At 43.9% G+C, this 16,889-nt stretch overlaps 1 protein-coding gene across 5 annotated transcripts in view; it reads left to right on the forward strand.

The window, feature by feature from the left end:
• The window catches only part of ZNF692 (zinc finger protein 692), a 93,018-nt gene extending 77,591 nt beyond the window's left edge, over nucleotides 1-15,427 (forward strand). For all 5 annotated transcript variants that reach the window (XM_069233001.1, XM_069233003.1, XM_069233005.1 and 2 more), the window contains exons 10-11: nucleotides 11,432-11,531; nucleotides 14,763-15,427. In XM_069233001.1, the coding sequence (XP_069089102.1) occupies nucleotides 11,432-11,531; nucleotides 14,763-15,051 (389 nt within the window). In that variant the 3' untranslated portion in view covers nucleotides 15,052-15,427. The remainder of the gene's footprint in view (nucleotides 1-11,431; nucleotides 11,532-14,762) is intronic.
• Nucleotides 15,428-16,889: the final 1,462 nt, after the last annotated feature.

Consider the following 16,889-nt stretch of genomic DNA (forward strand, 5'->3'; position numbering starts at 1 on the left):
AACAGTGTTACTCAACATTTATCATGATAACACGTAGACAGTGCTTCCGTGCCTACGGCACTGCAGGGACATCATTTTTAAGTATGTGTGCTTTATGGACATTTGTGCTTAATTGTAACAAAAAAGCCACTAAAAGGACGGTCTGGTGCAGCTATATTGTCATTTCCTCTGCTGCAGTGCAGTTCTGAGCCTGGACCTCCCCACTCCGGCATAAACAGTTGCAGTGATGGTGATGGTGTTGTAAGAGGGCCGCACTGCAGCAGCAATTGGGCGAAAGCGCAGCAGCACAACAAATGCCTCCCGGTGACGTAGCGTTGAAGCAGTAGAGATAGAGCGCAGCAGGCTGCAGCATGGGCGCTGCTCCCTGACGGAAAAGCAACAGTGTGTAGATGTTTGTGCCCGGAATGTTCCTTACGGACAACTGTTTGTTCACCATATACCAAATATGGGTATTTATATTAATTTTAACATGACATAAACGTAAAACTCAAATACCTTATATGTGGGTTGACAAAAAGCTCTAGAGTAGCAGAGGTAAGAATTTTTTTTTTGCCATTTACCTGTACTGCCCCTTCCTCTTCTACTGTATGTAGTTACATGTCTCTGCCTTTTTCAATTAGCTGGGTGACTAAGGCCTAGTACTGTGACAAATGATTGACAAAACATCATGGTGAAGTTTACTTTTTTAGTTCTCACCAAAAACAACTTTTATCTAATCTAAATCGATTAGTAAATTGCACCTACTCACCCATGAGGGTGCCAGGTGCTGGGGGTACTGCTGCTGGAGCTCATTGAAATAACCAGGTCTTGAGTCCTTTTATGAATTCCAGCAGGGAGGGTGAAGTATGTAGTTGATATTGTGAGGTCGTTCCGGGACTTTGCAGAGAGGTCGGAGAAGTAGCATCCTCCACTGTTGCTGCGACCTGCAGGTCGAGTAACTTAAACAATCTTCTCAACCTAACTGTAATGTACTTGACCCATAAACGGGTCTCAAATTTTGTGATCACAGGCAAATAATTTAAGGAGTCGCCTTTTTCTTCATTCTCACATATGATTGCACTTTCAAATATGTGAGCTTAGCATTTCTGCAGTACAAAAAAAAACCTTTCATTTGATTAAGTAGACTAAAGCTTCCTACATGTATCACAACAATCTAGCCCACATATAGGGGCCATATGACCCATGACTTCTTTTTGTTTACTAACAGCATTGCCATCAGGGCAGGAGTGTTTCTCTCTTTGTTTAATCACTCACTTTTAATAACTATATTACTAAACCATTATGTGGTAGCATATTGTCATCTACACACAGTACATTTCCAGGAAATGTCCAAAATCCTTTCCACTAGCATGCAGCTTCACTGATAAAACTATATAGTGTATAACAATCTGTGAAAATTGGGTTTCATGAAACGTATCCTTCGCACATCAACACGTAAAGTATTCTGATTTGTTTTCACCCTATTAAAACAGTTTTTTCATCACACAAATACAAACAAGCATTTGCAATGCAATAGGACTTGCATTTTCTTGTGTTAGAGCTATTCGCATAGTAAATTCAGAACTGGACTTGTCTTGCCACATAAATTGGTCAACCCTGTCTCATAATTTTGTAACCATCAAAACATGGCAGCAAAAGACAAACGGCTACTGACATCAGAAATCACAAGCCCTAGAAGAGAGACTAGAAAATGACTGCACTACCTCGAGTTGTGTAAACATCTGAACAGAAGTTGGAAACTAAAGTTGGAACAGTATTTTCTTCTTATTTTAACAGAATGAAAAGTCTTGCAAGCCCTTGCATTTCAACAAAGCTCTAATGAAATTAACAGGCAGCCTAAGAAGATTTTTGGCCCCAATAAAGGAGATAAGCAATGCCCTGTGTGCAATGTCATGAGTGCTGGCAGGGAGGGGCCCTGCAGAGAGAGACTGGAGATGCGAGGCTAAGCAAATTTTACATCATTGCTTCTAGGTTTAGCTACATTCTACCAGAAAGGGGATATTGTGGCTTTTGTGAGCAGTGAGCTAAATGATCGGGTGTTTAATTTTAAAAATAAGCTTATTTTAGGTGTCAGGGTTAAACAAGAACAGCACTGGAATAGAGCCAAAACAAATGTCATTGACATGGGAGGAGGTGGACGGAACGGAATGCTGCAATAAAACAGTGGCAGCTACCAGCCTGAAACACCCACAGTGAAAAGGGAGCACCAAAGAAATAACAAAAAAAGTCAGTCACAGCAACAGATAAAGAAACCAAAGTAGAATAATACAGTAGTTTGTCACTGCTCTGAATCAGAAAAAGTAGGGAGAAAAACTGAACACAGTCGAGCAAGAAGTTTTAAAGGACATTGCAACCAACAAATTAAATCACTTTAAGCCATAGGATGTATACTTAGTGTACACGAGGTCAAACGCTGAAGCTTGACCTAAAAATGGGCTTTCACAACTACTGAAATATATTTTGAAATGTATGCACAGTAGACTTAGTCATTTAAATGTTGTGTGTTAGGAAAAACCTGACACCCTATGTGCTTTTATTTTACACTCTAAACAGCAGGTCACACAGTTCACTTTACAAAGTCCTGGAATTGTACAGTCAGGTGGAAAATTAATTATAAAACAGTCTTACTTTTGACCTCTGTCTGTGAACACAGAGCAAATATGACATAAGAACAAGATTTAAAGGCATATTTTATTGCCCCTCTACTTTTCGGCTGAACAGACCACCCGTTCTTTGTCAAATCGCCAGAAGGGGCAAGTAAGTCCTAAAAATAGCTCGACCTGATCAAATATGACTTGCCATAGCGAGTGGTCGAGTAAACGTTTTGAGCCCTGCGACGATTGCAGGGGTCTCCGCAAGGAAGAGGGAAGCAGAGCACAGGTGTCCGGACTTGAGGTGGAAATTCAGTCAGTGGTTGATGTATGCCACTCCTATGCTGTAGAGAGCTTAGGAGGCGTGGATCAGCATCTTGAACTGGCATCTCTTCTGAATGAGGAGCCAGTGGATCCTCTTGAGTTGGGGGGGGATGTGTGGAGGTCAAGGATGAGTCTGGCTGCTGAGTTCTGTATTGTCTGTAGTCTCTTGAGGAGTTGTGTGGTGTGTGTTGCCATAGTTCAGTCGGATGGTGACCAGGGCTTGAGTGAGGGTGCGTCTGGTGTCGATGGGGAGCCACTTGAAGTTCCTGCAGAGCATGCTGAGGGTGAGGAAGCAGGAAGAAGAGACAGCATTGATCTGTTTTTTTCATGGTCAGCTTATTGTCCAGGATAATGGCAAGGTTGCAGGAGTGGCTGTTCAGAGTAGTTGAGGGTCCTAGTTCGGGGAGCCACCATGCGGCATTCCGTGGGGAGGTATTTCAGAAGATCAGCACTGTCGTCTTGCCTGTGTTGAGCTGTTGGCAGTTGGTTCTCATCCAGTAGGTGGTGTTCTTCATGCAACTTTGGAAGTTTGTCAGCGTGGTGGCGGAGTCTTCTGATAGTGCAAAAATGAGCTGGGTGTCATGGCAAGTGGTAAAAAACAATTCCACATCTCGGTAGCTACAGTCAAAGATCAGCCACCTGGCGTGGCCTTCCTATATTTAGGGGGAATTGACCAGAAACGTGTTTGGATCTTGGTTCTTGGGAGGGTCCCTACCACAAGAAAAGGGAAGTCATATAGGTGAAGTGACTGCTCTAGACAGTTTTGTGGCACAAACACAAATCTGTGAAAAACATACTCCTCTTGTATATTGGGAGTCAATGTAGATTTTGTAAGTGCAGTGAGATGGATGAATCTCTCCTTAGGTCCAGCGTCACCCTGGCAGCTTCATTTTGAAGATGTTTGGATGCAACAAACAATAAGGAGTTGCAATAATCCATTCTGGATGTAAAGAGAGGTCCAACTAGGTCCTTTCTTATGGGAGGGGAAATAAAATGCAATATTTTCCTTATTATATGTAACAAATAGAACCCAGTTGTGTAAATGGTCTTGACATGTTCAGAGAAACTCAACTCTTTATTGATGGTTACCCCTATATTTCATGCATAAGTTGAATGTAGCGGCAACATTCCTACATTTTCTGGCCAGCTCTCTGCGGTGCATGCTGTGTCATTTCTTATTGCAATAACTGTCTGTTTTCTCCCGATTCGGAGATAGGGAGGTTCGATGGCATCTGTCGCTGGAGATACACATGTTGTGCATAGCCCGCCATCTGGTGTTGGGTCGGAGTGTTACAAGTTGTTTTTCTACTAAGAAGTCTTTCGAGTCACGGGACCGAGTGACTCCTCCTCTTCGTCTCCATTGCGCATGGGCGTCGCCCCATCTTCGATTGTTTTCTTTCCGCCATCAGGTTCGGACGTGTTCCTGTCGCTCCGAGTTTCGGAACGGAAAGTTAGCTATCTATCGGAAGATTACGTCGGTATTGTTGCGTTCGGGATCGGCTTAGATTGAATCGACACCGCATCGAAGATTGAAGAGCTCCGGTGCCCTTCGGGGTAGCTTCCGATCCCCCGTCGGGGCCTGGTCGGCCGACCGCGTGTACAACAACACTGATGGAACGGACCCCGTTCCGTTTCTGTCCCAAATGCCACAACAAATACCCGTATACAGACCAACATTTGGTCTGTAACCTGTGCCTGTCGCCTGAGCACAGTGAAGAGACTTGCGAGGCCTGTCGTGCGTTCCGGTCCCGAAAGACACTTCGTGATTGTCGAGCCAGAAGACTTCAGATGGCGTCCACGCCGACAGCGCACCGAGAGTTCGAGGAACAAGAGGAAGAAGAAACCTTCTCGATCCACGAATCGGACTCCGAGGAATTCGACGATCCAAGAACTTGTGAGTAAGACGTCGAAGAAACAAAAGAAAAGTGACAAGGCCCAGGGGACGCCACTGCCACCAGGCCATGGCTCGACCCATAAATTCGGTGACCGACCATCGGCACCGAAAAAGGCCGACACAGTGCCGAGATCGTCCGACTCCGGTCGAGACACCAGCACGCAGCCTTCTCGGGACCGAGAAAGTGCTGCTGAAAAGGATCGACGCCGAGATAGCGGTGCCGAAACGGCTCGACGCCGAGACAGCGGCACCGAGGAAGATCGACGCCGAGAGGCTTCGACTCTAAAAAAGAAGAAGGTCACCTCGGAGCCGAAAAAGCATACAGACAGGGTTTCGGTGCCGGAACGACCCGCAACCGACCCAGTTACCGGTTCCTATTCAGAGGAGCAGTCCTTGTCCTCTCAGATGCGAAAGCATAGATTTGAGGGAGAGTTGCAATCCACCGAAGTGGACCATATGCAGAAACGTATTTTCATACAGGAAGGAACAGGGAAAATAAGCACCCTTCCCCCTATTAGGAGAAAAAGGAGACTGGAGTTTCAGACAGACCAAGCACCACAAACAAAAATGGTGAAAAAGGTAACTCCGCCACCCTCTCCTCCACCTGTAACTAACATTTCGCCAGCACAAACTCCATCACATTCCCCGGCTCACACCACCATGAGCCAAGGTGACCAGGACCAAGACGCTTGGGACTTATACGACGCCCCAGTGTCGGACAACAGTCGAGAGGCGTATCCCACAAAGCCCTCACCACCAGAAGACGGCACAGCTTATTCACAAGTGGTGGCTAGAGCGGCAGAGTTCCACAACGTAAACCTCCACTCAGAACCAGTCGAGGATGACTTCTTATTCAACACCCTCTCATCCACCCACAGCTCCTACCAAAGCCTGCCTATGCTCCCAGGAATGCTTCGGCACGCAAAGGAAATCTTCAAGGAGCCGGTCAAAAGTAGGGCAATCACACCAAGGGTTGAAAAGAAATACAAAGCGCCTCCCACAGACCCTGTTTTCATCACCACACAGCTGCCACCAGATTCTGTCGTAGTAGGAGCAGCTCGCAAGAGAGCCAACTCCCACACATCTGGGGATGCACCACCCCCAGATAAAGAGAGCCGCAAGTTCGATGCAGCCGGAAAGAGAGTCGCAGTACAAGCTGCAAACCAGTGGCGCATCGCTAACTCTCAAGCACTACTTGCGCGCTATGACAGAGCCCATTGGGACGAGATGCAACACCTCATTGAGCATCTACCCAAGGAACTACAAAACAGGGCGAAACAGGTGGTTGAGGAAGGACAGAACATATCTAATAATCAGATATACTCCTCTATGGACGCAGCAGACACAGCTGCAAGGACAATTAACACATCTGTGACTATAAGAAGGCACGCATGGCTACGAACGTCTGGTTTGAAACCAGAGATACAGCAGGCAGTGCTCAATATGCCCTTCAATGAGAAACAACTGTTCGGACCAGAGGTGGACACGGCAATTGAGAAACTGAAAAAGGACACTGACACTGCTAAAGCCATGGGCGCACTCTACTCCCCGCAGAGCAGAGGCACTTACAGCACCTTCCGCAAGACAACCTTTAGAGGGGGGTTTCGGGGTCAGGCCACACAAGCCAGCACCTCACAGGCAACACCGTCCAGCTACCAGGGACAGTACAGGGGAGGTTTTCGGGGCCAATATAGAGGGGGACAATTCCCTAGGAATAGGGGAAAATTTCAAAGCCCCAAAACCCCTACAACCAAGCAGTGACTCACATGTCACTCATCCCCTCCACACAACACCAGTGGGGGGAAGAATAGGTCATTACTACCAAGCATGGAAAGAAATAACTACAGACACTTGGGTCTTAGCAATTATCCAACATGGTTAATGCATAGAATTTCTACAAATCCCTCCAAACATACCACCAAAAGCACAGAATTTATCGAAACAACATTCCGACCTTCTAGAAATAGAAGTCCAAGCATTATTGCAAAAGAATGCAACCGAACTAGTACCAAAGTCACAAATAAACACAGGAGTTTATTCACTCTACTTCTTAATACCAAAAAAGGACAAAACACTGAGACCAATCCTAGACCTCAGAATACTAAACACCTACATCAAATCAGATCACTTTCACATGGTCACGCTACAAGAAGTGTTACCATTGCTAAAACTACAGGACTACATGACAACCTTAGACCTCAAAGACGCGTATTTCCATATACCAATACATCAGTCGCACAGGAAATACCTAAGGTTTGTATTCAAAGGAATACATTACCAGTTCAAAGTATTGCCGTTTGGTTTAACAACCGCACCAAGAGTCTTTACAAAATGTCTAGCAGTAGTGGCTGCACACATCAGAAGCCAGCAAATACACGTATTCCCGTATCTAGACGACTGGCTAATCAAGACCAACTCACTGACAAGGTGCTCACACCACACAAATCAGGTCATACAAAACCTCTACAAACTTGGTTTCACCATCAACTTTGCAAAATCACACATTCTGCCTTGCAAGGTACAACAATACCTAGGAGCCATAATAGACACAACAAAAGGACTAGCCACTCCAAGTCCACAAAGAATTCAAAATTTCAACAATATCATACGACGCATGTACCCAACACAAAAAGTACAAGCAAAAATGATATTACAACTCCTAGGCATGATGTCCTCATGCATAGCCATTGTCCCGAACGCAAGACTGCACATGAGGCCCTTACAACAGTGCCTAGCATCACAATGGTCACAAGCACAGGGTCACCTTTTAGATCTGGTGTTGATAGACCGCCAAACATATCTCTCGCTTCTATGGTGGAACAGTATAAATTTAAACAAAGGGCGGCCTTTCCAAGACCCAGTGCCACATTACGTAATAACAACAGATGCTTCCATGACAGGGTGGGGAGCACACCTCGATCAACACAGCATACAAGGACAATGGAACGTTCATCAAACAAAACTGCATATAAATCACCTAGAACTGCTAGCAGTTTTTCAAGCACTAAAGGCTTTCCAACCAATCATAACTCACAAATACATTCTTGTCAAAACAGACAACATGACAACAATGTATTATCTAAACAAACAGGGGGGGACACACTCAACGCAGTTGAACCTTCTAGCACAGAAGATATGGCGATGGGCAATTCACAACCACATTCGCCTAATAGCACAGTTTATTCCAGGGATCCAGAATCAACTTGCAGACAATCTCTCTCGAGATCACCAACAGGTCCACGAATGGGAAATTCACCCCCAAATTCTAAACACTTACTTCAGACTTTGGGGAACGCCTCAAATAGACTTGTTTGCAACAAAAGAGAACGCAAAATGCCAAAACTTCGCATCCAGATACCCACACAGGCAATCCCAGGGCAATGCCCTATGGATGAACTGGTCAGGGATATTTGCATACGCTTTTCCCCCTCTCCCTCTCCTTCCTTATCTAGTAAACAAATTGAGTCAAAACAAACTCAAACTCATATTGATAGCACCAACTTGGGCAAGGCAACCCTGGTACACAACACTGCTAGACCTATCAGTAGTACCCCACATCAAATTGCCCAACAGGCCAGATCTGTTAACACAACCAACAGATCAGGCATCCAGATCCAGCATCGCTGAATCTAGCAATCTGGCTCCTGAAATCCTAGAATTCAGACACTTAGAACTTACCCAAGAATGTATGGAAGTCATAAAGCAAGCCAGAAGGCCATCCACTAGGCACTGCTATGCAAGCAAATGGAAGAGGTTTGTTTGCTACTGCCATCATAATCCGATCCAACCATTACACGCATCTCCAAAGGATGTAGTGGGTTACTTGCTACACTTACAAAAATCTAACCTAGCTTTCTCTTCCATTAAAATACACCTTGCGACAATATCTGCATACCTGCAGGTTACCTATTCAACTTCACTATATAGGATACCAGTCATTAAAGCATTTATGGAAGGCCTTAAAAGAATTATACCACCAAGGACACCACCCGTTCCTTCATGGAACCTCAATGTTGTCCTAACAAGACTCATGGTTCCACCTTTCGAACCCATGCACTCTTGCGAAATACAGTTCCTAACCTGGAAAGTTGCATTTCTCATCGCCATCACATCTCTACGAAGAGTAAGCGAAATTCAAGCGTTTACAATACAAGAACCTTTTATCCAACTACACAAAAATAAGGTAGTCCTAAGGACTAGTCCTAAATTTTTACCAAAGGTTATTTCACCGTTCCACCTAAATCAAACGGTAGAACTACCAGTGTTCTTCCCACAGCCAGATTCCGTAGCTGAGAGGGCACTACATACATTAGATGTCAAAAGAGCATTAATGTACTACATTGACAGAACAAAAAACATCAGGAAAACTAAACAACTATTTATTGCATTCCAAAAACCTCATGCAGGAAACCCAATATCAAAACAAGGTATAGCCAGATGGATAGTTAAGTGCATCCAAATCTGCTACCTTAAAGCAAAACGACAGCTGCCCATTACACCAAGGGCACACTCAACCAGAAAGAAAGGTGCTACCATGGCCTTTCTAGGAAATATTCCAATGAACGAAATATGTAAGGCAGCCACATGGTCTACGCCTCACACGTTCACCAAGCACCACTGTATAGACGTGCTATCCGCACAACAAGCCACAGTAGGTCAAGCCGTGTTAAGAATCTTATTTCAAACTACTTCCACTCCTACAGGCTGAGCCACCGCTTTTGGGGAGATAACTGCTTACTAGTCTATGCACAACATGTGTATCTCCAGCGACAGATGCCATCGAACTGAAAATGTCACTTACCCAGTGTACATCTGTTCGTGGCATCAGTCGCTGAAGATTCACATGTGCCCACCCGCCTCCCCGGGAGCCTGTAGCAGTTCGGAAGTTAGCTTAAGCTCTGTACATTTGTAAATATATTATTTAAACCTTTAATAGGTACATACTTAGTCACTCCATTGCATGGGCACTGTTACTACAACACAACTCCTACCTCACCCTCTGCGGGGAAAACAATCGAAGATGGAGTCGACGCCCATGCGCAATGGAGACGAAGAGGAGGAGTCACTCGGTCCCGTGACTCGAAAGACTTCTTCGAAGAAAAACAACTTGTAACACTCCGACCCAACACCAGATGGCGGGCTATGCACAACATGTGAATCTTCAGCGACTGATGCCACGAACAGATGTACACTGGGTAAGTGACATTTTCATTATCATCCATCCAACTGGCCACTTCTTGAAGGCAGTAGCTAAAGATGTGGGTCACCTTAGTTGATTCTCCTTCAATTCTACATCTTACTGGGTATCGTTGGCATAGTTAAAAAAAAAAAAAAAAAAAAAGAAAAGATGCTGAACGGTTTGATCGCTGAGGCTAGAGGTGTGACATACAGCCTGAAGTTCCAAGCCATGAGCTTTATAAAGAATGTGACTTCCCTCTGGATCCACACATTTTCTCTATATACCTCAGATGCAGTGTTATCCTATCTGTGACTACCTGTATAGCTTTGTTTGTGTGTGTGTGTTTGTTTGGGTATCTTAGGGTGCATAGCCAATAACCTTGCCAGTGGGGGAACTCCCTGTACACCCATCCCCTCAAGTATCCATATGTCATGCTAAATACATATTAGATAAATAAATGCACATAATTTCAAAGTAGCCTTTTTAAACTTACTACAATTGTGTTTTTTATTTTACTGGTTTGAACTGATTTTATAGTTTTACTTATCCCTTAATACGCATAGGTATGTTTTCAGAAAAATATAACTGTCTTGAAATATTCACAAAATTTCAATTATTGGTAATTAATACATCTTATGTTTGAAACTGTGTTATCAAATTGTAAATAACTGTTTATGCAAAAACATTTTTTGTGCTGAAGAATGCAATGTTAAATTTAATCTCAGATGTTATGAAAAAAAATTGTTATTGTAAACTAAGTTTTTGAAAAGTAATTTTAGCTAATACATTTTAGAAAATAGTGTTATCACATGCAAGGGTGGACAGCGCATATACCTTGTTACACTTAGACACAGCAAGGACCTGGTCAAACAGGAACTATGTCCTAGGTACCAGCAGACCCTAGGAACTATAGTCATACGTGGTGGACATGCCCAAATGTGGTTGCTTTCTGGGTCAAAGTGATGCAGGTGTTAGGGGTCTTGACCAGACTACCGCTGTTGCCCACGATGCAGCTGTGCCTTTTAAGCCCTGTGACCCGATCCAAACACACTAAATATGCAGAGAAGGTAGTAGAGCTGGTACTAGCTGTGGCGAAGAAATGTATAGCATGAAGAGGGATGACTAACTGATCACCTGTCAAGAAACAGTACTGTGGGTAGTAGCATGATGGGTGCGAACGGAATGTGGGGGAAGATACAGATGCCTTACTGCGGGACAAACCAGAGTGGTAGAATGGAGTGGGACATGGTTGAGGTGAAATTATAACAAGAAATTGAGGATCCTGTTGTGGAGCAGGGAACAGATTCTGGAGATGAATGAAAAGTAAACGTGCTGGAAGCTATTTATCTGCATTTTGCTCTTTCGTCTTCATTGTTTTGCCTCTTTCATACAACCGTTTTTTAACCAGGTTTTTTCCTTTTGCCTCTTGAAAATTCTATACAGATAAACGTGATTTCATCTGTGAGTTTTGCGCCCGGGGCTTCCGCACTAGCAGTAACTTAGTCATACACCGACGGATTCACACAGGAGAAAAGCCGCTTCAGTAAGTATGAAGGGAGACAATGCTTTTCAAGTACCCTGAGACTAACCCGGATCCTGGAGATCTGGATTCAACTACATATTAGGACATTATGGCCCTCATTACAACCTCAGCGGTCTTTTCAAAAGACCGTCGAGGCTACGGGAGCCAGAATACCGCCAGTGCTGGTGGTATTTCTGGCTCCCGATTACGACTTTTCCGCTGGCCCAGCGGAAAAGTCACATCAACATTGCTGCTGGCTTGTAATAGAGCTGGCTGCAATGCTGATGTGCAGCGGGTGCAGTAGCACCCGTCGCACATTTCACTGCCCGAAATTCAGGCAATGAAATGCGCGACGGGGCTATGCCTGGGGGCCCCTGCACTGTCCATGCCAAGTGCATGGGCAATGCAGGGAAACCCAAGTCCCCTTTACCACCAGCCTTTCCATGGCGGTGTTTACCGCCGTGGCCAGGCTGGCGGTCAGGGACTCATGGTATAGTGGAGGGGCCGGCAGTATGGCCGTGGCTATTGCGCCACGGTCATAATAGCTGGTGGAATACTGCCAGCCTGTTGGCGGTGTGACCGCCAGTTTACCACTGGCAGCCAGGGTGATAATGAGGCCCTATGTGATCAGACTGAAAATCTGTATGTGTATAACGTTTTTCAGGATGTACGTTGAGAAACTTTCATTAATCTTGGGCGTATTTGTGGGCTTGGTTGTGTTTTGGTTTTGGGATTGCAGTCATTCTCTGGTTGATATCCGGCCTACTGATGACTGGAGGAGATTGCAGAAATGAGGATGTTCTTGGACGAAAACTACTTTCTGTACTAATGTCTAAGAAGTTCTAGCTTCTATTAAAGACACGAAAGCAAGTGTTAAGTAAAGAATTGTGCAGTAAAATCACCATCAGGATCGAGCACTGGGGCTCTAACCTAGCCAGGGGTTTTAGAAGCATAGAGGGCTTCGGCCTCTTTCTGGAATCTGAATCCCTGGAGGATTTGAATCGCGACAGAGGCTGGTGTGCCTGATAGCTGTCCGATATATCGGGTTTATTGCTTCTCTCCCGCCCCATGTTTTTTTTCTTTATCTGGTAGATAATCAGCCCCTGTAATTTAGGATTAATTGAGAGAAAAGGTTGGTAGCTCAGATTATACCTGAAATGTCAATATGAGTGCCTTCTACCGCCTGTCTTCAGGAGGAGGGAGAATATCCCCGGTGCCCAAATTACCATTTGACCAAGAGCTTTAAGGAGGTGCTGGGTGCATCATTGACTCTTCAGAGGTTCTAGCTGCTGCTTGTGTAGCTGACTCGCTCATTGACGCCTGCTAGTGATGGGGCTAGGCCAAAGACTGGTATGATTCTATTGGTAATGATGAATGACTGCTCTAAGGGGTTGTTGAAGAGAAATAGGGAGGTGCTGAATGTAGAGGGAGCATATAGAGCATGATCTTGCAGAAGGAACTATTTGTTGGGATCCCCCCCATTAGGCTTTGCCAGAGCTGTGCAAATGGATCTCTGGTCTTAGTGCTCACAAACTATTACAGATCTCTTTTATCCAGAGGTTTGCAAAGTCTCTGATTGGCATATTTCTTTTTTGGCACAATAAGGAACAAGTTTATGATGAATTATTAATAAAAGTATAGCAGAAAAGTAAGATAGGTGGAACAGAAGAGACTGTGGTTAGACTCTTGTCAGCCTACTGCTTCGTGGTGCCTTCTCCAAGTGTCTTTGCCTTGTTTCCATGAGTTTTTTATTTCCCCTTTCTGTTTAGTTTCCCTTCCCTGCAGCCTCCTCTGGACACCGTACTTTGCTTGTCACTGTGGTCACTTTCTTAACTGATGTAGAGCTGTGAACAGTAATTTCATTCTGGAATTGTGACAGAAACCCCCCCTTTTTACTACAATTAGCATGTAAAAAATACATTCTATTGAATAGTATCTCTTGGAAATATTTTTGAATATCCTTGTTTTCTGGGCATTGGATTAAAAAATATTACCTCTTAACTGTGCAGATGTGTTTTTCAGAAGGTGGTGTCTAAAGATCTGCCATTCTCAAGTTGAGGCTCACTGAATTGTCCTCAGCTTCTGCTCATACTGTAACTGTAGGCAGGCACATTGAAAAAATGGGGTGCATCATTTCAAATGTGACGTGTATATTTAAAAAATGGGGTGCGCCTGATGGAGCACGAGTAGCAGTTGCTGGTTTCAACCTAAAGGCGCCTGTTTTTAACCTCTGATTTTATAATTAGCCACTAATTTGAAGATGGCAAAAGCCTTTGTGTGCTGCATCATATGGAAGCTGGTGGTGTGCTTCGTTCTGCGTGCTTTTCAATAATTTGAGGTCTGATTTAGAGTTTGGCAAATGGGTTACTCTGTCACAAACGTTTATAGGATATAAAGGGATCATAATACGACGGATGGGATATCCGTCACATTTGTGACAGAATGACCCCATCTGCCATACTCTAAATCAGGCCCTAAATTCGTATTTTCTCTGCTCACAGGTTTTAATTATCAGCTTTCTTACCCCTGCTGCATTTAATCATTTGTAAAACTCATTTGAATCCAAAGCTAAACCTGTTGTGGTATTGAGACCTTGCAGCCTAATCTTGTTTGAGGAAACCAAGCATGGGATTTGTTTTACTGGTGTTAAGTCATCTATTTTAATACACACATTCACTCCTCACATGCATGTCTCCTTTCCATGTCCCCTCCTGCTGACATTTTTAGGTTCCATGTGATACTGTCTAAAAGTAGCCTAAAGAAAGCCTTTTCTGACGAGTCAGAGCTCAATAAACCTAATTTGTCATAACTCAGAATTAACAATATTGGGTCAGACCTACCCCAATTGATGTATTTTCAGTAACATTACAGAGGTAGTCATGTGCTGCATCTTCCTGTCCACTTGACATTAGGCATAGAAGATAGGCATAGAAGATAGACTACTCACTGATTTTTATTGCCTCCAAACCTGTTTTGCACAGTTATACTTAAAGTTTTAATCTTTTAGGAATTGCAATAACTGTGAAGGTTTTTTTCTTTCAAATATGACCTAAGGGTAACTGGTCTTCTGCTGTAATAATCTTCATTTTTTGACTAAATTGGTAATTCACCAGGTTGGAGTTTTGGCAGTCTGTTCGTCTGGCTACCATTCTTCAGTTTAGTTTTGCCAGTATGATGTACTCAATATTTTTTTGTACCTTGTAATTGTATTGGGCACTTGGATCTAATGCTTACGTTGCCCTTTGTCCTCAGGTGTGAGATCTGTGGAGTTACCTGCCGACAGAAAGCCTCCCTCAACTGGCACATGAAAAAGCATGATGCAGACTCCTTTTACTTGTTCTCGTGCGACACCTGTGGCAAAAAGTTTGAAAAGAGGGACAATGTCACTGCCCACAAGAAAAAGAAACACCCCGATCCAACCACGCCTTCAGAAACTCATGAAGTTCCTGTATCTGAAGGACTTCTAAACTCCCAGAGCATGTCTCTGTTGGAGCCCATGACGGAGAACTCTAATGCAGCCACATCAGGAGCACCTGAATAGAATTTCTGACAGGCGTGGATATTCATGGACAGTCATGTAGCCGTAAATGACGACTGAAGCAGTTAGGGGTTTGACAGTTGATCTTCCCAGGGTAAGACGGCTACCTCACCATCCACACATTAGAGCTGTGGAACTGCATTAGATACTGTGGCATGCTGTGAGCTGTGTTTTCAAAGAACAGAGAAGATATCAAGTGTAAACTTTCTGTGTATGGGAGCCACAGAGATAGTCATGTGCTGAAGATTCTAGGACACACTGGAGTATATTCTATGCAATTATGAACCAGATTGCTGGACAATTGGATGCAGAATGTTCATCATAGGGTAATTTAGAGTATTCTGCATATTTATGTATTTATAAAGATTTTTAAGTGATGGCTGTGATGTTCTGTTCTCTCTATCCTGGGGCATTTACAGGGGACGTTGCAGGGGATGTTTCATAAACCAATGCTGGTTTAGCTCAGCAATGCTTGTTTTCACACCCACGGCTGTCATGAGTGAACTTAATCCGGTGCATCAGCAATTGAATGTGAAGAATCAGGTTGTTGTAGCTCTACACAAACCCACCCAATACATAGTTGAAATGGTGTCTGTGCTTTCTAGGTTACGAACAGTCCCTACACAGGTATCCAGGGATGCATTGGTAACTTGAAAAAACAATTTAGTTATTTCCAATATCACACACAAGAAGAGCACTAAGAATAAGTCACTTTATGCTTAAAAGTCTTTTATTTCATAAGTCACATCCTGTTGCTTAGCACTTCTAAAATAACCACACAAAATATTAAAACAGAACCTATCCATGTTGCGAACAACAATAATACCACGAACAGTTCTATGATAGTGGAAATTTCATCTATCAGACTAATACCCTAAACCTACCTGTGCATTATACTATGAGAGCTTGGAGTAGTACACTGCATACCTGTTATGTTATCAGCAGCTGGAAGAGTGTGCTCCTTTGAAAGAATTAACACGCATTGGCTCAGCTCCTCTCCTCATAAACCTGGCTCTGTATGAGCTTTCAGTGCAGAGCGGGCTGCTGCAGCATCTCAGCAGTCTGGCAGTCTCTGTCAAGATCTTCTGCCAGTATCCTCCTGACAAGTGGTCGTTGTTGGACCTTTTATACTGTATCTTATCTGAGATGGAAATTTCTGACATAACCTTAGGAACGTCTGACATAACCTGTGGGCACCAAGCTGCTAGTCTTAGATGCATTCCGATAGACAAGTAAGGTAAAAACACACCTGTTCAGGCTGCACTATGTGTTCTTATTATCTCACATTGAAACAGAGATAACAAGTCACCTGTCCCAGACCGATGTTGCATCAGGTGTCCTTACCGAGGTCATTATCTGGATGACTTGACACTTTCACAGTTTCCTGAAGCGATGAGAACAGACGACATCTGCGTCAAAGGCAAACAAGTCAGTGATTAGAGAAAATTAATTTTTGGCTTGCTCAAGGTGCAGCATGGCTTTAGGGACTTTACATCAGGGGAAGAGTGAAGATGAGGTGCAGATTAGTCTAACAGACCAAGCAGGAGGACTAGAGGTGTTAGGATGGGTGATGCACCCACAAAGGAAGTACAAACCTTTGGCAAACCATATCTCGACCATGGCTTGTCAAGACTTTATTTTGTTCATGGACACTTACTGGGACCTCTGTGAATACAAGTAAAGTTCTTTCCAGAACCATAGGGCTAGAAACAAAATTAAAGTAACTTTTGAGTCAGGCCGAGCATGCAGCAGAACATGACGTTAGGTCGCAGTGTGAAAAAACAAACTCTTTGAGCTCCTGCAAAGTCCGAGATGATACCAGGCTGGTAACTTATGATGCA

Source organism: Pleurodeles waltl, chromosome 4_2 (genome assembly GCF_031143425.1).
Source record: "Pleurodeles waltl isolate 20211129_DDA chromosome 4_2, aPleWal1.hap1.20221129, whole genome shotgun sequence".
Classification (NCBI taxonomy): Eukaryota; Metazoa; Chordata; class Amphibia; order Caudata; family Salamandridae; genus Pleurodeles; species Pleurodeles waltl.